General features: G+C 37.3%; 1 protein-coding gene across 1 annotated transcript in view; it reads right to left on the bottom strand.

The window, feature by feature from the left end:
- Window positions 1-11,299: 11,299 nt before the first annotated feature.
- The window catches only part of LOC121322466 (glutamyl aminopeptidase-like), a 29,804-nt gene continuing 15,198 nt past the window's right edge, over window positions 11,300-25,905 (bottom strand). Inside the window, exons 6-20 of the mRNA XM_041262505.1 lie at window positions 21,291-21,404; window positions 20,526-20,660; window positions 19,945-20,010; window positions 19,276-19,341; window positions 18,655-18,806; window positions 17,635-17,717; window positions 16,968-17,101; window positions 16,588-16,643; window positions 16,261-16,411; window positions 15,376-15,449; window positions 15,171-15,275; window positions 13,557-13,727; window positions 13,123-13,263; window positions 12,100-12,181; window positions 11,300-12,003 (exon numbers count right to left, since the gene is read on the bottom strand). Coding sequence (XP_041118439.1) covers window positions 11,860-12,003; window positions 12,100-12,181; window positions 13,123-13,263; window positions 13,557-13,727; window positions 15,171-15,275; window positions 15,376-15,449; window positions 16,261-16,411; window positions 16,588-16,643; window positions 16,968-17,101; window positions 17,635-17,717; window positions 18,655-18,806; window positions 19,276-19,341; window positions 19,945-20,010; window positions 20,526-20,660; window positions 21,291-21,404 — 1,674 coding nt within the window. The 3' untranslated portion in view covers window positions 11,300-11,859. The remainder of the gene's footprint in view (window positions 12,004-12,099; window positions 12,182-13,122; window positions 13,264-13,556; window positions 13,728-15,170; window positions 15,276-15,375; window positions 15,450-16,260; window positions 16,412-16,587; window positions 16,644-16,967; window positions 17,102-17,634; window positions 17,718-18,654; window positions 18,807-19,275; window positions 19,342-19,944; window positions 20,011-20,525; window positions 20,661-21,290; window positions 21,405-25,905) is intronic.

Genomic DNA, 25,905 nt, shown 5'->3' with positions numbered 1-25,905 from the left:
TTGGGAGACTACATTTGGGGGCTGACTCATGAAAGTGATTTACAGTATAATCGTAAATCCCTGAAAAACTACTCACTTCTAAATCTTTTGTAGTCATTTTTGTATTACTTTAGTATAAAATACATGTTAATTTGGATTCATGTGTTGTTTTTTTCTGACTTTATGTGAACGAAAAGATCGTTTTCTCATTGGAAATAGGTACATTTCAAAATATCACTGCCTGGTCACAAAAGCAAAGTTTGTGGGGAATAATAGCCATTTTCTATACTTTTGAGGCATAAGCAATTAGGAAATAACACTTACTACCCAGGAACAAAATTTGTGCTACATAGTATTATTATTATTATTACTATTATTTATTCTGATTAAAGATACATGTATACAATGTGTAATTTTAAAGACCAGAGGGACCTAACAATACTTCTTGAAAGTTTTATCGAGACATATTGATGTTTGGGCAAATTACAGACATATTTGCTTTCACCTGTGTGATTGGAATGACATAATACACGTTTGTTATCAGGGTCTTTAAAAAATAATGTGACACTGCTAACAATTATTTTCTTAAAATAAATATTTATAAATAGTTCAATCATTCAATTATCAGTAATAAATAATAACGTAGCAGACAAACATAATTGGAGACAGAATAATGGTCTAATATAAACTAGAAGTCAAATACATGAGTTAGTGTTTTCACACTGTTTTTTCTTAGCTGTAATCACATTCTTGTGGCATGTTTCTCTGTGCTGTTGAAAATGTTTCCACCCTTTAAAAACAAAATGCCCATCTCAGTTTTATCCCAGAATGACACTACAATGTGATCATGTTTACACCATCGGGAGCTGTCTGTTGTGTTGTGAACTGGGTAACCACATTTTGGGAGTTGTTTTCAGACCACCTGAAGTTTACTCGTGGACCACAGGTTGGGAAACACTGCCATAAATTGTATGGGGTTATTAACTTTTCAAACGCTTACACATTTAAAAATAAATAAATAAATACTGCTTTAGTTTAACTCCACAGGCTCAGCTACAGTTTTGCCTTATTAGATTTTGACAGGTTATTCAGTGCTATATCTGTTTTGTCAAAAAAAAAAAAAAACTGAGAATATAGCTGGTGATTTATAGAACTACAAGTTGTTTTTCTGTATTTGTATTCACAGATTGTACTCGCATAGAATAAAAAACAAAACTTTAAGCAGGGGTATGCAGGTACTACAATTAGCATTGTTTATTTTCTATACAAGTAACAAATGCACTGGGATTTTAAATTTGTCTTTGTAAAATGTTTTTAACCGACTACAAATGGTTGATGTTTTGCAAGTGCAACACTAGATGTCACCACCACTGTTACATATAGTACAACTACAATCTGGAAATTTACATAGTAATACATGAAAAACCACCAAGCAAAATCTAATTGTTACTATTGATGCTAATGTGGAGTCTGCCGAGGTTACAGCTGAGAGAATTTAAAGTAGAAAAACCTTTTGAAATGTAGTTTAATACACCCCAAAACATACGCCACCCCTTGTTTATGTAGAGAGCCAGGGGGTCTCTAGGTCGTGACCAGTGTATGGGTTCCCTCACACAAGCAGTTTAAAATTGCCTTTACAGAGCAGTTTCATTAAATAATAAGAACAGTATAAAAAGAGCACCACGGGGCTCTAAGAGAAGTATCTGGTTTTTATTTAACAGGCGATGTTGAGGTTCAAAAAGAAATACCAAATATTTCAGGTTCTGTGAAGAAGTTAGAAACTATACAAAAGACAACCACACGACGGACAGCACGACAGACACGGGAAATATAAAATGTGAAACTAAATGGGAAATGAATATAAAACCTCGAAAACACCAAGTGTAACTTAAAACAATTGTCCAAACAAATATAAAATCGCCCAAAAAAACCTAAAAAAAAAAAAACCGACGTGACTAATTACTGCGTCTGGTACGTGCTGGTCGTGGTGGGTTTGTACTTTGTTAAATTGCAGTGTAAAAGGCACATGCAATTAATAACGCTAACCTTGTATAAAATAAACGAAAAGAGAAATTATATTCCAGAAATAAAACGTTAATTTAAATAAAGAGGAAGGTCAGTAATCAAAAATAAATAGGCAATAAAGAGGATTGGTAATCATAAAGACGCAAATAGACAGTAACTAAACAGTATCGGTATTAAAGTTATCGGCGCTGACTTCCTAACACAAAGGACAAAAAGTGAGCGCATATAAATATACAACTTGAAAACCACACACTGTGTAATAAAATTAAAAACAAGACCTCGGGCAGACTGGCGTGTTCATTAGCCATACAACTCCCACAGCTTGTCCTACAATAACTATAAAATATTATATTTTTATATATAATAATTATTTAAACCAGCAGAAAACACAATAATGGGAAAACAAAAATATAACTCAAGTAAGCTGTTAATATACATACAAGCAGGAGAAGTCTCACACAGCTCACAATTACCAAGCATACATTTATACAAACAGCTGTTTAAAAATATATTAAAAAGTAAGGACTGCGGTGGTCCGTGTGGTCCTAGTGTCCCTCCGCGATCAACCCCTGCTAAATAAATCGATGCCCCATCGATTTCCCTTAATCAATCGATTAATCAATCAGTCAAACAATCACTCTATATTTTAAATAGCGCCTTTCACAGTTGAACACCACCAGAGCACTTTACAAGATGCAGTAAATACAAGAAAATCCATAATAACACTAGAACCTCCGAGATTTTGTATTACGTACAACCGCCGCACCCGCAAAATTTGCGGCTCCATTTTAAAAAGGCTTCGATATAAAAATGAAAAACAAACAATCGGATACAACTTAATATTTTAATTTATGAACATCATACATAACATTTTCTAAGCAGAAACACAGCATTAACATTGTAAATTAAACGTCTTTCTTATTTTTTTCAAAAAGAGCACATATACATAAATATGAAAAAAACTGTAATAAAATAAACTTTACGCAATAAACTTCTCTGTAAACAGGTGTAGAAAGATGATTGGACATATAAAATTATAAAACATACATAACTAGTTATAAAAATAGCATAAAACAAAAATATAACATAATTTACGCGACGTGAAAGTGCTTTGAGTGAAACAGAGTTCAAGGCTCTGTTTGTCTATTCAGAGTTTTACAATCTATGCAGAAAACACGCTTTTCAACTGTACCAGGGCATTTGCCATAGACTGTCTTTTCACAACAGGTGTAGACATCAAAAGTCCTATTTTTATTGCATTTAGCAACCTGGCATTGTCTTTTATTCTGTGTGCCAGTGGACGCAGTGCTGGCTGAGGGGCATTTGCCAGCCGGCTTTCGTGTCTCTTATCAAATTGTTTCTGCCGTAGCTCCAGGGCTAGTTGCAAAATGAAGTCCCTCTGGGAGATTATGTTCCCCGTGCACTCCTTGTACAAAACAAAAGCATGGTCCAAATAATTATAAAAAAACAGCCACAGGGAACCTGCGAGCACCGCCTTTGACAGAATAGCCGTGCCATTTGATCCAGTATATCCTCATCGTACTTGGTCGCATTGTAAAATGCAACAGTCTCTGGCTTTTGTTTAGCATCAGTCCCGATCGTCATTGATTTGTCCAGAGAGCTTAGAATAACCACTTTTGTACTTCTTTAAGTAGAATAGCTATGTCACACCGTATTGTGATTCAATGTGTATATTTTTTTGACAACAGCTAATAAAATAATAATAACAATAATATACGATGTGTAGAATGACTTTCATTAGTGTTCCAGCACTCAACAGGAGTATATAATAAGGTTCTTACACAATGACTTTGATTTTATTACAAAGCACAGACTAAATTGTTGGCTATATTGTATTGGTTTCAATATGCTGCATAAACTGCGGGTCTGGTGGTTGAAGAAGTAAGTGCTTATAACTATTCTTGTTTACAATTCTGCAGCTAAAGCACTGTATGGGTATTTAATTCAAACATTTAGTAACACTTAAGAACAGACATGCACAAGTTACTCACATATGCAGAGATATTTCAATTTGAATTGCAGAAGCCGTTTAAAAAGCAGCTGTGGCGGTGCTAGTGTTAAATAGACTACTGTCAAGGACAAAAACAAGTATAAGGGACAGTATTACAATTTGCTAAGTAACCTGAACTCAGGAAGATTCAGAACCTCAGATTTCATCTCTGCCCCTATTTGCTAGCCCAAAGACATTGTAGCTTGTGGAAGGTGATGTGGGTTGGAATGGTAACCTGCTTTGGTCCTCTGAGTTTGTCTAGGGGCCAGTCTTTCAATGGGGTCATGTTCCACAGTTGGCTCATTCACCACAGGGCGCTCTTCAGTGTCAGCTGGTGGGTCAGCTTGTGGGTCAAGTGGCATCCTTTCTACCTCTAGATTAAGGAAATCTTAATCGGAATCACAGCCCTCATTGCTAAAACAATCAAATGGAATACCTGGGTCTAGGAACTCATTCACATCTTGCCCAGGTAGTGAGCAGTCTGCTGGACACAGCTCAATCCGATGAGCTTGCTTCACTGGTCCAGTGACATCCACTGGAGAAATGGAATGCACAGATCCCTGGTCAGCTGGGCATCGTACAATTCTATAAGGGTAGAGTCCCAGAAGCTGCCTTTCTTGTAAGACACCGCCCCTCACTTTGCTGTTATGAATCCTCCCCCTCTGCTCAGCTGCTCTTTCCATACAGTGTTTGGCACTGTGATACAGTCTTTAGGTTCTACTGATGTTCTGCCATCCAGTCTGTAACTCTTCTCCCTGCTAGCCTCTGGTCACCCCTTCCCAGCAAGTAGTTTACAGGTAACTGAGGTCCTCTGCCAAACATTAAAACATAAGGAGACTGGCCAATAGACTGATGCTGTTAGGTATTATATGCAAAAAGTACCTGAGGTAAGCATTCTGTCCAGCGTCATTTCTTCTCCAAGGGAAGGGTATGCAGAAGGTCATGCAAGGTTCTTTTAAAGCATTTGACCATTACCTTGAGGCCTATATGGCATTGTCCTAGTCTTTTGAATGCTGTAAAGTTGACACAGCTGTTGAATGAGTTCTCCCTCAAAACATCTGCCTTGGTCAGAGGGAATCTGTTGTGGGACCCCAAAATGACAGAACAACTCATTAACAAGAACTGTAGCAAGTACTAGCACATTGGTCCCATGTATTTAGAAAATACGTCAGTCGTTACTAACACATTTTCTCTCCCATTACTCGAAGACTCCAAGACGGTGAACTCTATGGCTAGAATGTCTAGTGCTCTTGCTGCCACTAGATGGCCCATAAAGCTACGTACTTAGGCTGAACTGCTTTTCAAGAGTACATCATTCACAGTATTTGCACCACTGCTCTGCTGTCCATGCCATACCTGGCCAATAGCATTGGCAATACATAAAATTATTGGTGCGTTCCACACCCTGATGCCCAGGACCATTATGGAGGCCTGTCAGTACTTTTTGATGGAGTATTGCAGACAGACGAAGCTGATGAAGCTCCTTACCTCCATCTAGTGTGTAAATACCGCAGTAGAGAACTCCATCTTCTTCCAAAATCTTATTGCTCTGCCGGAAAAACTCCACCACCCCCCAGGACAACCTTTCCCTCTCACCACAGTTCAGGCGCTTTCTTTGTTTCCAGAACTCCAAGGAAGGTCCTATAACTGGATCAGCAGCCTATAATAAAACAAGACTCCCTCTCTGGTCCACTGGGAGTGCCATAATAGTCTCTTGTGCTGCTACCCCCTGCCCAGCATACCTGGTCTGATCCTCCTGGATGTGGTATTGCAGTTCCATTGGTATACATGTCATAGGCACAACATCCTCCACAGAGCAAAGGGTGGATTCAACGTATTGTCTTGTCAAGGCATCTGTGTTCCCATTCACTCATCCTGGCTGATACTTTATCTCAAGGTTGAAGAAGGCAAAGCTATGCTGCCCATCTCTGTTCCAGTGCTCCTAGTTGAGAGGACTATTGTCTGTATACACTGTGCATTGATTGCCTAGCAAATATTCTCTGAATTTCTCTGAAACTGCCAACTTGAGTGCTAAGAACACAAATTTCATGGAGCTATAGTTATCCATATTGTGCTCAGACTGCCTCGGACTCCTACTGGCAAAGGCAATGGCCCTTATTTCCCCTTCATGCTCTTGAGAGAGAATCACACCCAGCCCTCTATGGCTGGCATCGATCTCCAAAATAAAGGGCTTCATAAAATCAGCATAGGCCACAACTGGTGCTGTTATTAACTTTGCCTTGAGGGACTGAAATGCCTGTTCGCATATTTCAGTTCTGACATTGGATGGTGTAAAGGTGCAGCAAGTTTAGCAAAACCTTCAACAAAACATCAATAATAGCTGGAAAACCTGAGAAAGAACCAGAGCTCCCGTACATTCTGAGGTTGTCTCCAGTCAGCCACTACAGCAGTCTTCCCTGGACCTGTAGCCACTCCCTGTTCTGAAACAACATGCCCTAGATATTTCACCTCCTGGTGAAAGGAACAGCACTTAAGTTTCACTTTTAACTTTTGCTGTTGTAACCTGTGCAGCACCAACTTCAACCTCTGCAAATGTTCTTCAACTGAAGAAGAAAAGATTACAGCATCATCTAGATACAAAAGAAGACACTGGAAACTTTGATCACCAAAAATGTGTACCATTAGCCTTTGTAATGTTCCTGTGGCATTACAGACCCTAAATGGCATACAGGTAAACTCAAAAAGTGGTTTTACAGTGGTCAATCTCAGCATTCTACATGTCTAACCTGACCTGCGTTTCCATTTTTATTCTCAATTAGTGATTGCAAAAATTGAGCTACAACCTGCATTCTACGTGGTCCTAGTGTCCCACATGCTACACTAAGGTGACCAGATGTCCCTTTTTTGGATGGGACAGTCCCACTTTTCGAACACTGGTCCCAGTGTCCCCAGAACCTTTCTTGGGACACTCATTTGGTCCCGTTTTTTCCTAAGAGCATCGTCGCTCCAGTAGAATATTGTATTTTCAGGCTGCTATGTTAGTACAATATCTGTTGCTAAAAAGAACTGGCGGCTATCCTCGTCTGAATAATCACTCTCACTGCCTGAAGAGGTATTGTAGTCTAATAACGGTTCATATAGGTACCATTTATTGTGTTGGAATTATTCTCTTCATACATGGTATTTGTATCTCTGCGTACAAACGACTTTGCTTCGTGTGTAGCTATAGGCGATAAGGGAAATAAATGCTGTCATGTCAAATCACAGTGCCATGTTTACAACGCAGTGCACTGAAGCTTGTCATGATTTGGTACACTTTTGTGCATCAAAATAGCTCCTCACAACAATAGCAGGGTCTGGAAAATATTATTAAAAGTATTTGGAAACATATTTTCTATTGAAATAAGTCTATATTAATTTTCTGTTCACTACAGGTACCCTCTAAGAAATGTATGTTAGTGAATAATACAAAATAATTAATAAACTAGTTTTTTTGTTTGTTTGTTTTTTTTCACATTTCTGAAATTCATATTGTAAAAATTTTAAACGTTTCAGAACATTTTTTTTAAAATACACATTTTATGTTTTCTTTAGAAATAATGAAATATAATCGTTTCAGGTCTCCAGGTGCCTATTTTTCTCCCTATTTCTTTAAAAAATATGTTTACATTGAAAGTTGAGTACTGTACAGGATGGAGCAGGGTAAAGTGAGATGACTAAGGTTTGTTTACTTTTTTTTTTTTTTACATTGGTATGACCCAATCATTAAATATCTTATTGAACTCTTGTAAGGTAAGTACTTGAAAGATACAAAGGTTTACATTGGTGTTATGTCAAAGTGGGAGTGGTTTGCTCTATAAGGAAGTCTGGATCATTTTAGCACAAGGTAAGCACATGGGAATTAGAAACCGCAGTGGAGAATCGTAAGGTTTTGATTCAGAAAAAAAAATAATGCAGTTAGGTTTATTAAGCTGTGTTTATTGAATTATCAAGCACTGCTTCAAAGAAGCAAAAATTGTCGTGTTTTGATTTCTTTTAAAATTAAACTTTTTTTTTTTCTTGTCCCAGTTTACCAGAGTATGATAGATAATGTGGGACAGTGTTTTTCAGATAAGGTGGATCACTGATATAACCATAAATAATAGCCATTTTCATTCAAATTTGGCCTTCAGACCAATTCAAATATTTTTTGTGCTTAAGCATATGAAATTTGTGCACATGCATACATTTGTATCTAATGTTTATCGTTATCACAGGCATTAGCACGGCTAATAAGCTCAATATTTAAAGGGCCATCACATATTCTACGGAATTCAAACAAATGTATCTATGCTGTGCTGTTTGCTGGGAAGTGAGTTCATGATTTCTCTATTTATGTCTCCATAATTGACAGGTGTCGCACAAATATGAGTTTATGTTATGTATTCTAATTCATTTACATTTTTTGACTCTTGTTTTCTGTTACAGTACCACCCGTTTTCTTTCTTTCTCAGTATTAGCGTGATCTGACTGATCTGATTTTTTGTAATGTGTTTTTTGTAACTTGTTTTACAAACCTGGGGAGCAATTAGTTCAACTTCTATAAAAGGAGCTAACACATATTTGGCGGCGCAGCGCCTTTTATAACTTGGCTCCACCCCTTTATGCTAAACTGGGTACAGGAGCATACACACATTCCATTAGTCCTCAGTTGGACACCAGGACCAATGGGCACATACAGCAACAAGCAATCACAGGTGAAGACACAGACAGCACCACACGCGGTACACATAGACACAGAGACAGTTAACCAGAAAGTGCAGGGAATACAGTGAGACAGGAACACAATATAGCAGGAATTACAGTACATAAGATACATTGGAAACAGCAGGATTACAATACACACACAATTCCATAAATGCACTGATCGCTACAGTATGTACTTTTTAAATTATTCATAAATAAACATCTTAAAAACAAAACAAGGATCAATATAGGATAGCTAAGCACAACTTTGTAGGTTATCAAATCTCTATGTAATATTTTTAAATTACGTATTTCTTTTTTAAAAAACGATTGCTTGAACACAACGCACTTATCTTTAATTGGTATAAAATATTTAAAACTATATAGATTAAACAGATGCTTACGTAACTTATTACTAATATATTCGTATTTAGCGTAAAATATTAAAATAAAAATATCATCTGGTCCTTTTAAAAAAAAAAAAAAAAAAAAACGTAATTTGAGGAAATGGACATTTATGATCTATTTTGTGTTTTGATGTTTACATGCTGTTTTGTTGTCTAAAATGAAATATTTAATTTGTAATACTGAAAGTTTACGGTAAACCACAGCGATGAATAAATGAATAGCTTAAGTAATCACATGAACAAACTTCACGCATGCGCATATCTCAAAGTAGTGCAAAATTCAGCACAGGTTAAAATTCGGCACAGCCTCGACACTGATACCGCTGGCCACAGTATGATGACATTTCCTGCCTTATCTATGCAGTTTTTCAGTAGGCTAGCAACCAATTATATGCTTTTCAGTACCAGTCAATGATAATGAGAAAGTGTCTCTTGACAATGTGATGGGCTAATGCTTACGCGTATCTTAAGAAGATTAAATAGTAGTCCTTTCGCAAGTAAAGAAGTGACAACTTTTCATTTGATCAGAAAAGGATTATGATTTAATCATATTACACATTGATCCATGTCTCAGCCTATTCTGTTGAATCAAAAAATAAACTCCAGCCAAGATCAGCAAGGCAATTAGCTTTCATAGTTAATTTAGATTGTAAGAAGATGCCGTCTCATAATCACTGATTGGTACCAAAATATGGAATAGGCAGGAAATTTCATCATGTTATTAACCATTTTTTAACAGGCTCCTTTCGGATTTAAGAGAAACCCATCAGCAGAGAGAGAGAGAGATGAAAAGTGGAGATCAGAGAGGCGATGCAGTTTCTTAGGCAGAAAAGGTGCTATATTTAGCAGTAATCAGCAATAAAATAGAATCTCGGAATTTGATATTATTGATTTGCTGTGTAATGCAATAATTATACGTGTTGTGTAGAAATGAAATCACAAAGACAATAAGATCATTTATTCACCAAAAAAGTTTTTGAAAGTAAAAGATTCCACTCTGAATATCACTACGAGTCTGCATTCACTTTCAATATGCTATTAGATCAAACATTGCCAAAGTGAAAGATCCCATACTGCCCCAGTTTAAGGAACTAAAAATTATATTGATGCTCAAAAATCAGTTACCGATAATTCAGTAGTTCAGGACAAAACCACAATAAATGTTTTATTGATGATTATCCAATGCATGAAAGAAACACTTTGGCATCAAACCTGGGGCTCGTTTCCCGATAGAAGTACTTGGAGCTCACGATCTTTGGCACATTGAACTTGCAACTGCTTCCAGACCCTCCGTTTCCCAAAACGTCACATGACAGTGCAGCTTTGTTCGTGATGTTCACGTACATCATTAGGATTTGAATAGCTTCTTCAGGCCTTTGTTGGGAAACACGTTTGAAACTAATTTATGGAGTAGCAAGACCATAGCCAGCTATGAGGCACGGTCCTTGGTTAATATCATACTAAAAATTATTTATTTAGGCGTTGCTTCCAACTTATTAATATTCCAATGCCCATGGTCAAGGGTCAGTCATTTTTTATTACCGAGTCTCTACATAAATGGTAGTTTTCTTGTAAATCAAATTAAAAATTCATGGCAGGTAGCAAGAGCTGGCAAAAGAAGTGAAAAAAACATAATATATATTTACCCAAAATTAGGTATAAATATTAAATTAAGTAAAATTAGACAAGGCTATATTATTCTGTAAGCTAAAAAAAATAACGTAACAAATCAAACAAAAAAAGAAGTGGGAAGAAACTGCAGTGAAAGTAAATGTTTCAAACACTTGTCCTCCGCGAGATGGCAAAGAGGGTCGGAGGAAATGGCAGGATTTCGCATATGTGAAAGTTCATTGCATCGAGTTGACCACGAGGGCATCTGCTGTGTTGCTGATGATTCACAGCAACAAGCAGCCCTTTCTAAGTAGTAGTACAAGAGCGTCTGGAGTTACAATGGTGTTTGGAAAACACTACCTCCTCCTGAACTTTAGTTTATAAACTTAATTAAGAAAAATCTAATTAACCTTTCAATGATGCAGCAGAGTTAAAGTCCAATTGATTTTGCTTTTGAGAAGTAAACTATAAGGTTCACTATCTTCACAACCATCTTGACGATACTCCTCGTTTTTACATTAATTTACATTGGATACACATGAAAGGCATGGCCCACAGTTTATATTTGGTATGTATGTATTACAAAATATCATTTCTGAATTTACAACTTTAAAATGAATCATTCGCATTTTGTAAGTATTTGTTAACATTCATCGCCAGAACCCAGTCCTTACTATCTTGTTAATTCATACATGGCAGTGATTATACAATATTACAACACAACCTCTATTATTATATAGATGAGGTCCCTTAACAAATGTTATATATATACTTTTTTTTTTTTAGTTTCACGTTTTTTGGAATTCCAGTTGTGTAAATTAACTTCCTGAAATTAACAATTGACTATAAAATTGTAAAAATGAGACATCCACAACTGTATTTTATTGGATTTGTTTTTTTCACATTAAAAAAAAAATGACAAAGTATGAGGAATTTTAACAGGATTAACTCTGGTTCTTCACATTCAACACATGGAGACAGTCAACTACACCTGAAAACACCAATACTATGTACTGTATACATAATGTCCATGAAGAGACACACAGGTAACAAGGAAAAGATCATCCAAGCTGACGATTATATCTTTATATTCGTTTCTGGAGTGCTTCCGTTGTACAGCAGGCAATTATTGTGTTTTTATTAAGCAATGGTGTCCAGCCATCTTAGAATCTCATCCTTGTTTCTCTTCACCCATTCAATGTTGTTATTCACAGTTTCCAGCGCCTGCTTCCGCTGTGTCTCTCCTGCGCCTGCTTCTGGATGTTTCTCAAAGAAGTTGTGCATCTACAATGTTTAAAAACAAGTATAAGACAAGATTTTGTTTTTGCTTACGGCAAAGAAATCAAATGAACTCGACTGGAAAAATGTTTTGCTTTATACCTGCCACAACTCGAGTTCTGTATTGAATGTTCCTGAAATTGAGCTTATCAAACGACCCAACTTTCTGTCATTAATGGTAAATCTGAAAAAAATTAAAATAAAACTAAGCAGATTGGAACCCAAAAACCAAAACGCTGTGTATACCATCTTTTCAACAGCTATGGTTATTAAATAACTTACACAGCATCCCTAAACCAGTTAAAACCAAGGCAGTTGCTTGTTTTATGTCAAGTCAACCTTTCCAGAATGTTCTAGAACACTCCTATCCACAGGAAAAAAACTATTTAACCATAATTCAATTACTTGGATAATAGCTGCCTAAAAGTGTATTTGGGAGTCATCCTCAAAATTACATACCTAATTCCGGGCAGCTTTTAGAATCTGTTAATAGCCTGAATAGATAATGGACTAGAAACCACTATTACCTTTCTACTTGAGACTATTCATTCTACTGAAGTATCTGTTTAAAAAAAAAAAACTTGTTTTGCCATTTACAGGAACCTATGACTTTGATTGGTGCCAGATAGAGGGTATGTTTTTTTGTTTTTTTGTTTTTTTGTATACATGATTTATTACCAGGAGACTCCCTGATCCCTCCAACCTGCCCCATCTTGCAACTTGCACCGACTTTGGGGTCATTGGTTAAACTATATATAAAAAGTTACTGAATTTAGATATTGCTTCCAGTGTTCACAGTTCTTAAATAGTTCAAGCTATATGGGTCTAAGGTTAAGGGTGTGGTTTTGGTGGACAACCTTCCTTACACTTGGTAAGTCTTTTTTCTCCAAGTAATTGCAATAGGGTAAATCTGTTTTGGACAGGATACAAAACAATTTGGGTAGCTTTGTCTGAATCTGAGAGGGTGGAGTTGGAAGATCTCTTAAATTTGTTTGAGTTGACACAAAATAACTAATATATTCTTCTTATACATGTCATAATGAAATCAGAAGTCTCTGTATTACTGTTAAATAATAATATCCTATAATATTCTTTTGCTCCACGATATTACTGAATATGACGCACCTGTTCACCAAGTAATCCCAATTCAACCGTGTCCAGTCCCAGGCCATAGTATTTCCATATGCGTTATATGAGACATATCTTATAATGGTAAACACATCTTGACTCTTGACAATACTTTCATTTTTGATGGATTTTAAGAACCTGTGAAAAGGCAGCCAACAATAGTAACACAGAAAAAAAAAAATGTTTGGTTTTATTTAATCTAAACATTAGAATTATTGTCAGAATCATACATCTATTCCTGAGATTCATATACGCTTAAGAATGATATCCAATTGTATCAGTTAAATAAGTGGTTCTCTAGATATATGTAAAAATGTAAGTTCTACATGCAGGTACCTCGTCAACTCTATGCTTATCAAAACACAACCAAACAAATCAAGGTAGTTTTCAAATGTACTCTCTAAAAACCCCACTAATAATAGATAATGTACCTGTCCAGAAGGCTGATGTCCTGCACGGAAGCTAATCCATTCAGCAGCTTGTCCTTCTCCTGAGCAAGAGTTGTGTTGGTGTATATTTCAAACATAGCATTCCAAGTTTCCTCGTCCCCAGAATTCTTCATTCCATAGCGATATACCAAGAGTCTAAGGTTAACTGGAACGCTGCAATCATAAACAGTATTCATGACTAGAATTATGTGTGTGTAAGGTGGCGAGCGCATACTGTACATCATACCTTATCAATAAATCCAGGATCCAGGAGTGAACATAGATTTAACCAAGATTATACAATTTGTGTTAAGCTGCATGTGTTTGGTTCAGATTGATACTTTCCTATTACTAAAATATCGATTTTTTTTTTTTTTTTCCCCATGGAATACACTATGATACCCTGGGTGACTAATGGGATTTCCTTATACTCTTTATATTTTAATTGTACTAAATTATCTTGTTCAGTTATTTTATATAGTTTTGCCATTCTTTTATTTTAGTCTAAATAAAGAAGACCTTGTTTAGGTTTAATGATTTAATTCAATAATAGTTTACAAATACATATTGTGACCCATCAATTTGTCCAATACTGTCAGTAATGACATACCATACCTTCTAATTGCAATTACCTATCAATCCCCAATTCATTTTTAGAACATGTTCCTTTTTATAGATATCACATCTTTAGGGCTGATCTAACTGTTCTTTTTGTACACAAGACATTTTGTTGGTCAGATTACAGTTGCGCTTGTGACAGAAATACAATGATTCTTGGTTGTAAATCTCCCTCCTGACCTGTGAGGGCACTAAGCAGCGAGAAAACAGTTCTTTGAACGGGCTGGTCTGACAGTTCTTTCCCAGGGTCGGGAAGTGGGCCAGTCTGCAAGAAGGCGAGACTCCGTTGCAATAACGCATAGACCCGGAAGGGAAACGACGTGGCAGCCGCAGATTGGAGAGGCGGTTGCACTCATTTACCAAGGGGTCATGTGTGACGGCATCAAAGAGAACAGAGAATCGTAATCTGTTCCTTTGCATTGGTTTACATAGAGAGAACCGAGAAGGACTGAGAATGAACCAGGGATTTAAAAAAAATTAAGTGTAACAGTATCGTGAGTGTTTTGTGTTTGTTTGTGTGATTAATCGTCTTGTTTGTACACTAACACGACTAGGGCCAGCACTAAAGCCGGAACGGCACTGCACTAACTGTCACAAAAACTAAACTGTATCACCCACCAAGAGCACTACTGCACTCGCCCAGGACTGGTGACTGGCTACGTATAATTGTGGGGGCGGACATGTTTAGTTTATTATTGTTTTGGTTTGCAAAACACATTACTATAACTGGTCACCAGACCTGGAAATAGAAAAAAAGAACCCTTTTCCAAAATTGATTGTCTGTTTCATCACCCCTGCACCTGAATCCACTCAGTCACTTTGTCACACACTGCAACAGTATTTGTTTTGTTTTTTTCACACGTTGCAAAGTTAAACTTGTACATACCTATATATTTTAATATAAAAGATGAATAATATTTTTAATTAGCACAGCAGTTAAACCATATGTGTACATGTTGGAATGTATGTATATATTTGTAAAGACGTGTTTATGGTCACCTTTTGCCATTCTTAAGCCATTCGTTAAATAAAGCAGAGGCATTATTTAATGTATCTCGGTCATCCATCAGGCAAGCAATTCCCAAGACGGTTTCCCTCAGTAACCTTGCAAAGAAACAAAGAAAAAAGATTGTAAAATCCTTCAGACATTCTTTTTTCTCTCTCACTTCAGATTTAGAATTAAAAACAGACACACAAAAATCACCTTTCCAAGTGGGTTCCTGTGTCTTGCCATCCCAGACGGTCAGCAATTGGCTTAACTTGATCACGGAAATAAGACTCCGGGGAAAAAAAAAAAACATGTTATTCCTTTAGCTCAGTCCGCATCAGCAGTTCTTCAACAGAGATCTTTAGTACAGGAAGTACTCAGTGTATTCAGGTTTTCTTAAATACCAATTTGCTATGGGCATGACATGTCAGAATTTGCTACTAATGTATTCTTGTTGTTTAGATTGACTTTGGATGTCATTTCCTGTCTGTCGACACATTCTGGTACTCAGAAGTTTAAAGTACCCCTGTCACCTCATAAAGATTTAAGTACAACTGGTACAATGGAGTGTTACTATTACCTGTCCCCCTGCAACAGTATATCCCTTGTGGATGTAAGAAACACCACATAGAAGAAATGTGGTGTTTCTTACATTCACTACCAGGGATATCGTTGCAGGGGGACAAGTTAATGGTTACTCGCTGATGTACCAGATCTACTCTGAGATAATATAGATTTTTGAGATATATATATATATTGAAGCCACAGTAAGTCTTTAAACATCTGAGATTTTAAAAGCTGGCAGGGTGTGATGACTAAAACAGAAAACAAAACAACAATCTTTACATTTATTGCTGGTATCTTTATACCCTGCTGAGTGGCTTATAAAGAAACAATCATGAAACAAACAATATTATTACTGTAATAAATGAATGACAACACTAAGTGCTAAAAAAAACAACTGCTATCTTTGTAGCTGTATTCATCAAACTGGGCAATATAAAAAATAAAACATTCCTTAAAACTGCCTTTAAAGTTTCGTGAATCTGGCCCATGGTGTTATTTCTCAAACAGCTATATTGATTCAGTGGTCTGTTTTACCTTCAATTTGTTGTAAAGTGTATTGTCATTCATCAGCATGTTTGTCACATATGATATGGAGGAAGACACTCTTTGCCACACTAAGTATTCTGTTTCATTAGTCAAGTATTTCGTGAGGTTTAAAGCATGTTGATAATCAAGAAGATCTGCCCTGCAAGGAGAAAACAAAATTCATTGCTGTTACAGAGCTGTGATCCATCATATTGTATTGATGGGATAGGGCATGTGTGAAAAAGACATTATACTAATTCACATTGTTCAATATTTTTATTTGACTGCTCTGTGTGTATTTGCTCATCAGATCTAAAAAATGTTCTGTGTACGTACCTTGCCAGAGAAAACCCATCGTCTATGAGCCCAGCTCGGTCAGCAATGCTATACATCTTTAAAACAAATCAATAATTTGACTTTAACAATTGCTTCATACCAATACATTATGTTCCCACAATAACTGGACAACAGTATAATTAACTACACGGTATAAATAAATTAAAGCACCATAATATTTTAATGAATATGTTAACAAATGTGCATTGCAAAAATAATAAAATTCTTTCAATACAGCATATGACAGGTGTTAACTGAAGTTACTTACAATCAAAATATCAAGTACAATGTAAAGTTATATGTCAGATATAATAATAATAAATAATAATAATAATAATAATAATAATAATAATAATAATAATAATAATAATAACAAATACCCCTTTATCTGTGGACAGCTGGAAAGCAACTTTGTCCCACAATTCAGGGTGATAATTTACTCTGTAGAATCCCAAATGATCTCTATTTACTTTTAACTGTCCATCAGCAGATGAATATCCAGGCAATGTGATTGCTTTGTATGGAAACAAAACAGATTTTTTTAAAAAAAGACATTGTAACAATAACATATTTTTAACATAACATTTATAAAAAGCATATACAGTAGTGTGTATTTGTTGCTAGCAGTTCTCAAATGTAATATAATAATAAAAACCAGATTGAAGTCCCTGCAAAGTAGAATAAATGTGATGCTTTACACATTTTTTGCAGTAGAGGTTTTGGTCCAAAGTATCAACATTCCCACATTCCCAAATAAGCATAAGGCTGAACATAGTTTGGATGGTATATTATTCCAGGAGAAGAAATAACTCCCTAAACAGAGGTATTCACATAGCACCTCATTTAAAAAGCATCTCACATACATTTTTTTAAATGAAAATACATTTTACAAAATATATTGGTTTTCCGCATTGGTAATTGCCAGTAGCCCTCACCCCTTTCCACACCAATAAGAAACTAGTACAATAAAAATGAATTCTCACTTTGTAATAACAGTCATGTGAAGAACAGAGATTTTGTGTCTTAAAAATAGATCCTGTACTTTACCATTTTGTGACATATTAAAGATATGGGTTCCATTTTCTCCACTGGTCACTGCATACCACCGAATAGGGATAGTCCATTTATATCTGAAGAAAAACACAAGGAATCAGTATCCCTACAGTAAGGTTTAAAAAATGTTTATGATTATGGGTGGATATTGACTTGTCAGCTATGGCCAAAAGTTTTGCATCACCCTATAGAATTAACTTATTTTGATTCATAAAGTCAAATGAAACGTGCTGAATAATGTTATGTTAATATAGTGAATTACATACCGCTTTGTAGTTTTCCATATTCTTAACAAAAAACTGGAAAACATTGAAAAATGTGACATTGTGAAATCTAACATAAAATAGTAAACTACTATTATGGCTTCTGGTAGATTTTAGTGATATCATTTTGTAATGTCTTTAATTACACAATGTTAATTAAAAGATCTAAATTGTGTTCATATATATATATATATATATATATATATATATATATATATATATATATATATATATATATATATATATATATATATATATATATATATATAAATGTAAGGTGATGGAAAACTTTTGGTCCGATTGTATTTCACACTGTAATTGAAAATCTGCTGTTCTATGACCCTGCAAATACAATTATTGTGTGTGTACAATTATTTTAGAGGACCACTTTAAACAGTTTTTTTCATCTTTACCTCATACATGTAGTAAGAACTCACTCACGTACGTGTACGTTCATTTGAATGTTAATGCACTCAAAATGCTTTGAAGTGAGTGCAATGCATGCAATAACTACAATACGTCTCAAAATGCTGAAAAGAAAAGAAAAAAAGTTTTGACTTTTGCAAAATTTTACCCCAAGCATGAAAACTAAGCCTATATAGAAATCAGCAGGCACTGCCCTCAGCAACTGTCATTATGATAACCAACACAACATTATTGTGCACAAATAATACCGTTCCTATTTACCTATAATACCCCTTAACTTTATATTATATTGCTATTTTTGTATGATTAGAATAAACAGCATTACCCCAAATCTGTTGGCGGCTGAGTGATGTCTGCTTTGGGGTCTAATAAAAAACGTTTTTGTGTCATGGAATAACTTTCTGTTACATTCAGTAAAGGAAACCCCATCTGCTTTGTCCAAGTGTCCAGCACTTCTTTCACTGGCTTTCCACTCACCTAAACAACAGAACAACAGAACAGCACACCATCACTTGCACACGTTTGTTTTAACATTATTATGAAATGATATGGCACAGACAGGGTTGCTGTTTAAAGTAATCACAGACAGTCAGCATCTCGGGTGTGTAGAGTGGATTGTGTCATCACTACTGCACTCCTTCAGTGTTCTTGTATATATAAAATGGTCTAGAAATATAAAGCAATATATTACATAATACTAAAGGGTGAATACCAGAGCCCTCCAACTGTACTGGCAATACTGCGTTGGAATTCTTTTCAGACAATCTTTGGCAGAGCTCTTGACTTGTCCATATGAGTTCAGGACTACCATACATAACTTTACTTAATTCTTTGTCATTGTTTTTGAAAATAACCTTCAGGGTTCCTACACTGAGAGAAGCATAGAACTGCATTTCAGTATAGGATTTACTGCATTTGTGTTCACTTCTTTTCTGCAGACACATACCTTAGCAAGGGATTCCCAGAAGTTGTCAGTTTTTGCATTCTTAAAGTGAAAATCCTTTAAATAGTTCTGTAGACAAGATACACAATTTAATAATTGTATGCACTTATTTTAGAGTAAACTAGTGTGTTTTAAAACAAATAATAAAAAGCATACACTTTTACTTCATTAGATCACTTGGTATCTAGTAAATGTACTAACATCATAATACCGCTATACTAGCTATTAATGATCTTATTACCCCTCGGCCATAGTCTGCACGAGTTTAATAAGAATGAGTGACTGTCAGCTAATTAAAGACTGATCAGGGTTAGGGTTAGGGTTAGAGTTGGCTACACAAATACAAAACAAACAAACACAAATAATAACAGTAACGGCCTACAGCTTTTGTAAATAATAATAATACATTATAATACCGGCTTTTCGCCAGTCATATATTTACAATAAAACATAATACACAATACACACAGTAACAACAACAATCATATAGTAATAATAATAATAATAATAATAAAACACTAAACCAACATTGATTTTTTTTTTTTTTTCAAGTGCCTGATTAAGCTATGATTTATACAAGATCAAATTATTTAATCAGTGGATCATTAGCTTTCAATAATATATTGTGAAAGAATCCGCACATTCATTGACGTACATTAACACTGTACCTACCTGACATCCCGTTTGAAAATGTTCTGGACTAATCCAATCCTGAAGCATACGTAACACTGATGCACCCTGTGGAGAAGTGTATGAGATTTGTTCATTTGGTCTTCCCTACTGGGGAGGAACATATGAGTACTAAAAATAACATAGGGCATAGGAACTGAGGATAGAACGCTTCCAGTAAAATAAAATCTGAAGCTGTTACTTTGAGGTTTCATATGAGCACCTGGCATAAGCTGGCCTGCTAGTTTTCAACATTAATTGTTTACTTATTTATTTATTGTTTAGAATGTAGTTGTGCAAACTGCACTGTAGCATAACTGCATGTGGTAAGATTTATATGGCCCTTCCTTAACAAAAACATGTTTGTAATAAAGCTCCAGCTCCAGTAGATGGCACTGTTTATGCATAATAATCTTTTTTTTTTTTTTTTTTTTTTTTTTAACTCATTGGACATCACTTTATCTCCTTGTTCCCAATACACCTGTTTTGGTATAAAACAAATAAATAACACATTAAAATAAATAACATGATTATTTTGTATATATGCATTTATTTTTGGTATATTATTTAATATCAGTGATTACCTTGCTGTATGATATACCATCAAAAACTGATGTTATTTCAGCAGGGGTTGACACATCTACTATAATGGGATGGGAGGATAGCAGGGCATCATCTCGCATTACTGGTAAAACATCATTGATGACCATCATATCAAGCTGAAACATAAAGTGAAATTGGTGTAATGTCACATTAGTTTACAGTAAAGGAAGCTATGCCTTAGTTGGTGCTTATCTTGGCGAGAGCTGAGTCCAATATCAGCATGAAGTTTTAACACTTACTCTCATCTCATAATAAGAGAACCAGATTATTCTACCAAACAGATTAATTTGTATTAATGCTTAATTGTTTTTATTATACACTGAAAATAAACTGTAAAGTAAATCTGCAGGGTAATTTTGCAGTTAAGCCATGCTTTCCCCATGGTTATACTATGTATTTAATGTAGTTTACCATGGTGAACCATAATTTGACATGTTTTTTTAATTTGCTTTACCATACCCCTCTGTGCTCTACAATGCTTACATTTGATTTATTGTTCTTTCACTATGCGTTATTAAACTTTGTTTTGGGTTTCCCAGAACACCCCAAAAACACACCTATGAACCTATGTGCATATTCATTTTACGAACACACATTGGCAAACACTCATCCAGTCAGAATTTGGAGAAAATTAAAGAAACGTCTTTGTCTGGTAGATATTTCAACAAGTGTATTGTTCAATGTCTGATTTGACAGTCCACACCACTAAAAACAGACTAACAGTAAGAGTTTGCCGTACTTCTTACCATTTTCCAATCAGGTTCAGCTTTATTCACTCCACTGTATTGAAAGAAACTGGCAAAGCCCTCACTGAGCCACAAATCATCCCACCAATCCATTGTCACAATGTTTCCAAACCACTGTGGGCAAATTTATAGACAGAAACAGTAAAACAAAACATCAACACATTTACTCTTTCCTACCATACCATGGCAAAGTTGGATGTTCCACTCCTGGACTTTGTTGCAACCCTGTTCTAAATTGTTTAATTGAACCAAGCAAGCCTCCATCCAGACCATGAATTAGTTAATCATTTCCTTTTTCCTCTTAAACCTGGAGTGGAATGGCCCTCAAGGACGGTGATTGAACACCCATTTTAGAGCTTTTAACCTCATCTTCTCTCACGGACAGGGGACAGAATCCGTAATGGCAGTGTATCATCTAACACCTGTTACACTTATATCTAAATACCTGCTAATCTGTCCATTGAAGAACCACAGGAAGTAAAACAATAAAACATTTATTGAAGTTATTTAAACCACCAAATCTTTATAACTGTCTCTTGTTAACAATTTAAGTAATTTAAGGTGGTATTTTATGTTACTGTTTTAAGGTAGTAAAAACCTAGCAATAGTATCTTAAATTACCTGAAACCACTTTAGTGTTCATATAGGTCAAAAGCCAACATGCATCTAGGCCAATTGGAAGATGTTATTTTTTTCTTCTACCCAGCTGGGTTCCCTTTCAATTCGAAGACAACCACCAGCATTACTTTTGGGATATGCCTGCCACAGGTCAGGTACTTACCGAGCATTTTATGTCAGAGCTGCTAATAGGCCCCTCTGTGGGGTGATGTCCTGGGTCCCGCCTACCGAGGGAACAGTCAACTCATGGACACCATTTTCTCTTTAGCCTCACACCTACGGTATGGTAAACTTCTGTGTTACTAAACTGAGTGTGATTTTGAAAGAGCACTTCTGAGTTGACTACAGTTCCCTTGCATTCGTGCTGAGAGCTGTCTTGCTGTTTTTGTGGACTCAGCGGCTCTATTTTTGAGTTTCTTTCTTGCTCCTTTCTTTTATGGTCTGCCTTACTTGCATCGCAGACTGCCTGTACTATGACTGTCTGTCATGTGTGAGCGACTGCCTATACAGTTTTGATTAAGTGCGTGTATTTCTGTGTTGTATGTTGCATGTAGTGTGTTAATGTTGGTGTATTGTCATTGGTACACGGGATGTAATATGGGTTACGAGCAAAATAAAAATAAATATTATTTCTGTAACTGTTGTTGCTGTGTGTCCACCTGTGTCTTGACCCTATTGCACAACCCCGCTTTGCCTGTGTTGTGCTATGACTTTTTTCTGTGTTGCAGTTAATAAACTTCCTCCATCAGGGCTGTGTTTCTACCTGCCCCAATGTTGAGTAGACATTACTCCGCCTTGGACCATCCTCCTCGGTTGGTTGGGCCTTCAAAAAAATAAGTGTGTTATCCCCTCTTTTCTTCTTCACTCTCCCGCCGTGGCTTCCTTCAGCCTGTGTGTCTCTGGTGTATGCTGCACACTGACCGGGTGTGTGACTACACGCATTTAGGGTAGGCACCGTTGCATTAGCTGCCCCCTTGGTGCTTCGGTACCGCAGTGCACGATCAGCCCTGTGCTCGGTGCTCTCGGTGCCCGGTGCACACAGTACTTCAGTTCCTTGGTGTGCGTAGTGCCTCGGTACACTCGATGCACATGGTGCTTGGTGCACGCAGCACTCTGCACTCGGCGCACATGGTTTCTAGTACTTCAGTGTGCATAGGACCCACGGTGCTCGGTATACAAGGTGATTGGCGCACACGGCATTGGGTGTGCACAGCACTCGTGCACTTGGTGCTCGGTGCACGTTGTTTGATACGCACAGTGTCTAGCACCTCGGTGTGCATAGTGTCCTTGATGCGCGATACACTCAGTTCACCCGGTACTCGGTGCCCGCAGTGCTCGGTGCACTTGGTGAGCTTGGTGCACATAGCACCCACAGGGCTCGGTGCACACTGCTCCCTGTGCACTCTATGCACGTTGATTGGGATCAGTGTGTGCAGTACTTTGGTGCCTCGGTGCACGTAAAGCCCAGTGCATTTGGTGCCCTCGGTGCTTCGGTACTTCAATGCAGCAGTGCTTAAGTGCTTCTGTGCCTTGCACTCCATGCAGGGCGGTGTGCAGCGCCTAGGGTTTACATACCCCAGTGATATTGTAAAGTAACGGCAGGCATGTAGTAGTTCCATGCGTGCATGTTCCTCAGGGCAAACATAGCCTGGGAGGATGGGCATTCATTATGTGCCCAGTGCTTGGGTGTCAAGCACACCACTTCAGCCCTCTGGGACAAGACTTTCTGCGACATCTGAGCGGCTTTTCAGCACCGGGTTCTTCACAATAGGCTTCATCCCCTGTGGCTGAGCCGTCAGCGGCCCTGAGGGCCCCGGTCCCCCAATTGTTCCAGAGCACCTCACAGGGTGTTCCCTGCACATAGGCTCAGTTGCCATCCCCTCGTAGCAGCTACCCATCTCCTCAAGCGAAGCGTGTTAAGTGCTAGAGGCAGATGAGGGACATAATGGACCTTAAGGCACAGGTGGCCCAAGTCCTGAAGTTATTGGAGTGGCAGCAGGCTCCTGCTGCTCAACCGCAGCTCTGCCTGCACCAGTACCAGCTCCTGTCTCACCAAAGGGAGAGTAGGGTGAGTTAGAATCGCCTGCACGGATGACAGAGGAGCCCTCCTAGGATGAGAACTCTTTTCCTACCGAGATGGAGGAAGGAGATGAGCCTGTGCTCTCTACTGAGGTGGAGCCTCGTTCTGATGTTGCCTCAGAAGCTAGTGTGCCCCTGCTTTCGAGCTGCATATGGGCACTGATGGGACACGCTGCAAACTTTTTGCAGGTCCCTTGGATTACAACGGCTGAGCCACGCCGGTCCGTGTTCCGGATGCAGTCTGCAACTCCCAACCTTCAATCTTTCCCAGCATTTCCAGATTTCATAGAGGAGGTGAGTTTCTCCTGGGATTGTCTTGCATCAGCACAGAGTGTGCTGAAGCAAATGGCCCCTCTTGCTTCCTTAGAAGGCGCGGAGAAGCTGCCGTTGGCAATCTCCTCCGGCACGCACTATAACCTGGATGGTCCCAGTCCCCACGGCTCCATTGGTTGACCTGAGGCATTGCCTGCAGTCCATCACAGCAGCAGGCAACCGGACCATCCAGCAAAGCTCTCCTTAGCTCCTTAGTGGTTGCTGGGGATCAGCATATTGAACTACCTCATCGACTGGTTGATTTATTCCCAGTCATGAGAGGGAGCAGTAGCTGGGGATTGTGACAGAGCATAAGGCAAGGGTGGCCTCACCCTCAACGATGCAGAGTCGGCCATCAAGCTGGGCCCATACGCTCCACAGAGTTGAAGTATCTGTCTGTGAAGACAGCCTTCCTCTTGGCTATCACCTCCACAAAGCGGGTCAATGAGCTACAGGCATACTTTCTCCAGATTCTACGGCCTTAATGTGGTAGATCCTTCCTTGCCTTCATTAGGCAGGAGGGTCCTTGAGGTTGCATGCTCATACTGCTAACCTTTGGTTTATGCTGTTCTGATGCGTTTTTCAACTGCTGCCCTTCCTTCTCCCTCACGACTGCTCTGTTATACTTTCCCAAAAGTAATGTTGGTGGTCGTCTTCAAGTTGAAAGGGAACGTTAGGTTACTTACCGTAACCCTGGTTCCCTGAAAGAGAAGACGACAAATCAAAATGTTATTCTCAACTTAACTCGATACTTAAGACATCCTCAGTCCAGTTATTTGATCCAGATGTTGATATGCTGGTTCAAACAAAGGTTACAGGTATCAGGAGCAGCAGTAGCAGTCACTAATGTTCTTTGCCTTTATTTTTTTGTTGAGTGCTAAATAAAAAAAATTGATCAGTATCTATTTATATTTTGCAATTTTTTTTTTGTTGTGCTGGGACGAACATGAATTTTCATGTTTGGAAATTCGTTCAAGATTTGGATATTTGTTCGGATATTTGTTAAAAACATTATCAAAGCCATTTTATGTAGCATTGTATTAAAGTTGAAAAATATTTCAGAATTAAGAAGGGCCTTACTTTACATTCGTGAATTAACTACAAAACAAAGAAGCAATACAGTAGTTAAATTGTGTGTGTATTTCAAGTAAAAACACTTTTTTTTTTTTTTTTTTTTTTTTTAAATAATCACTGCCCTTGTTCTGTCTTGGCAATAAAAGTGGTCATAGACTCTTTTTTATAAAGTAATAACATTGGTTTTTAACTTGAATAAACACTTAAAAAGACGGCTTTGTACAACATAAACAATATTTACTCACTGTTTATAGGATTGCTAGGATTTCATCATAAAAGAAAATAAAAACGTTGATTAATATACGAGTTTTGCAAGTATGACCTATATCATAATATTGCAGACAGAAACAGACCCCGACTGTAGCAGCGGTAAGAATCCAAGCGTGCAACTTGCATCTTCCAAAATAGAAAGCTTTTTTATTTAACAAATAGAGTGAAGAGCAACATTCGGGCTGATCTTAGCTGACAGTCAGAGCACACCAGGAGAACACCCCCCAGTGCTCCATGCCTGCCAATGCTCCATGGCCCCCTC

Source organism: Polyodon spathula, chromosome 1, assembly GCF_017654505.1.
Source record: "Polyodon spathula isolate WHYD16114869_AA chromosome 1, ASM1765450v1, whole genome shotgun sequence".
Classification (NCBI taxonomy): Eukaryota; Metazoa; Chordata; class Actinopteri; order Acipenseriformes; family Polyodontidae; genus Polyodon; species Polyodon spathula.
The sequence above is the reverse complement of the archived record's forward strand: the minus strand, read 5'-3'. Positions and strand labels throughout refer to the sequence as shown.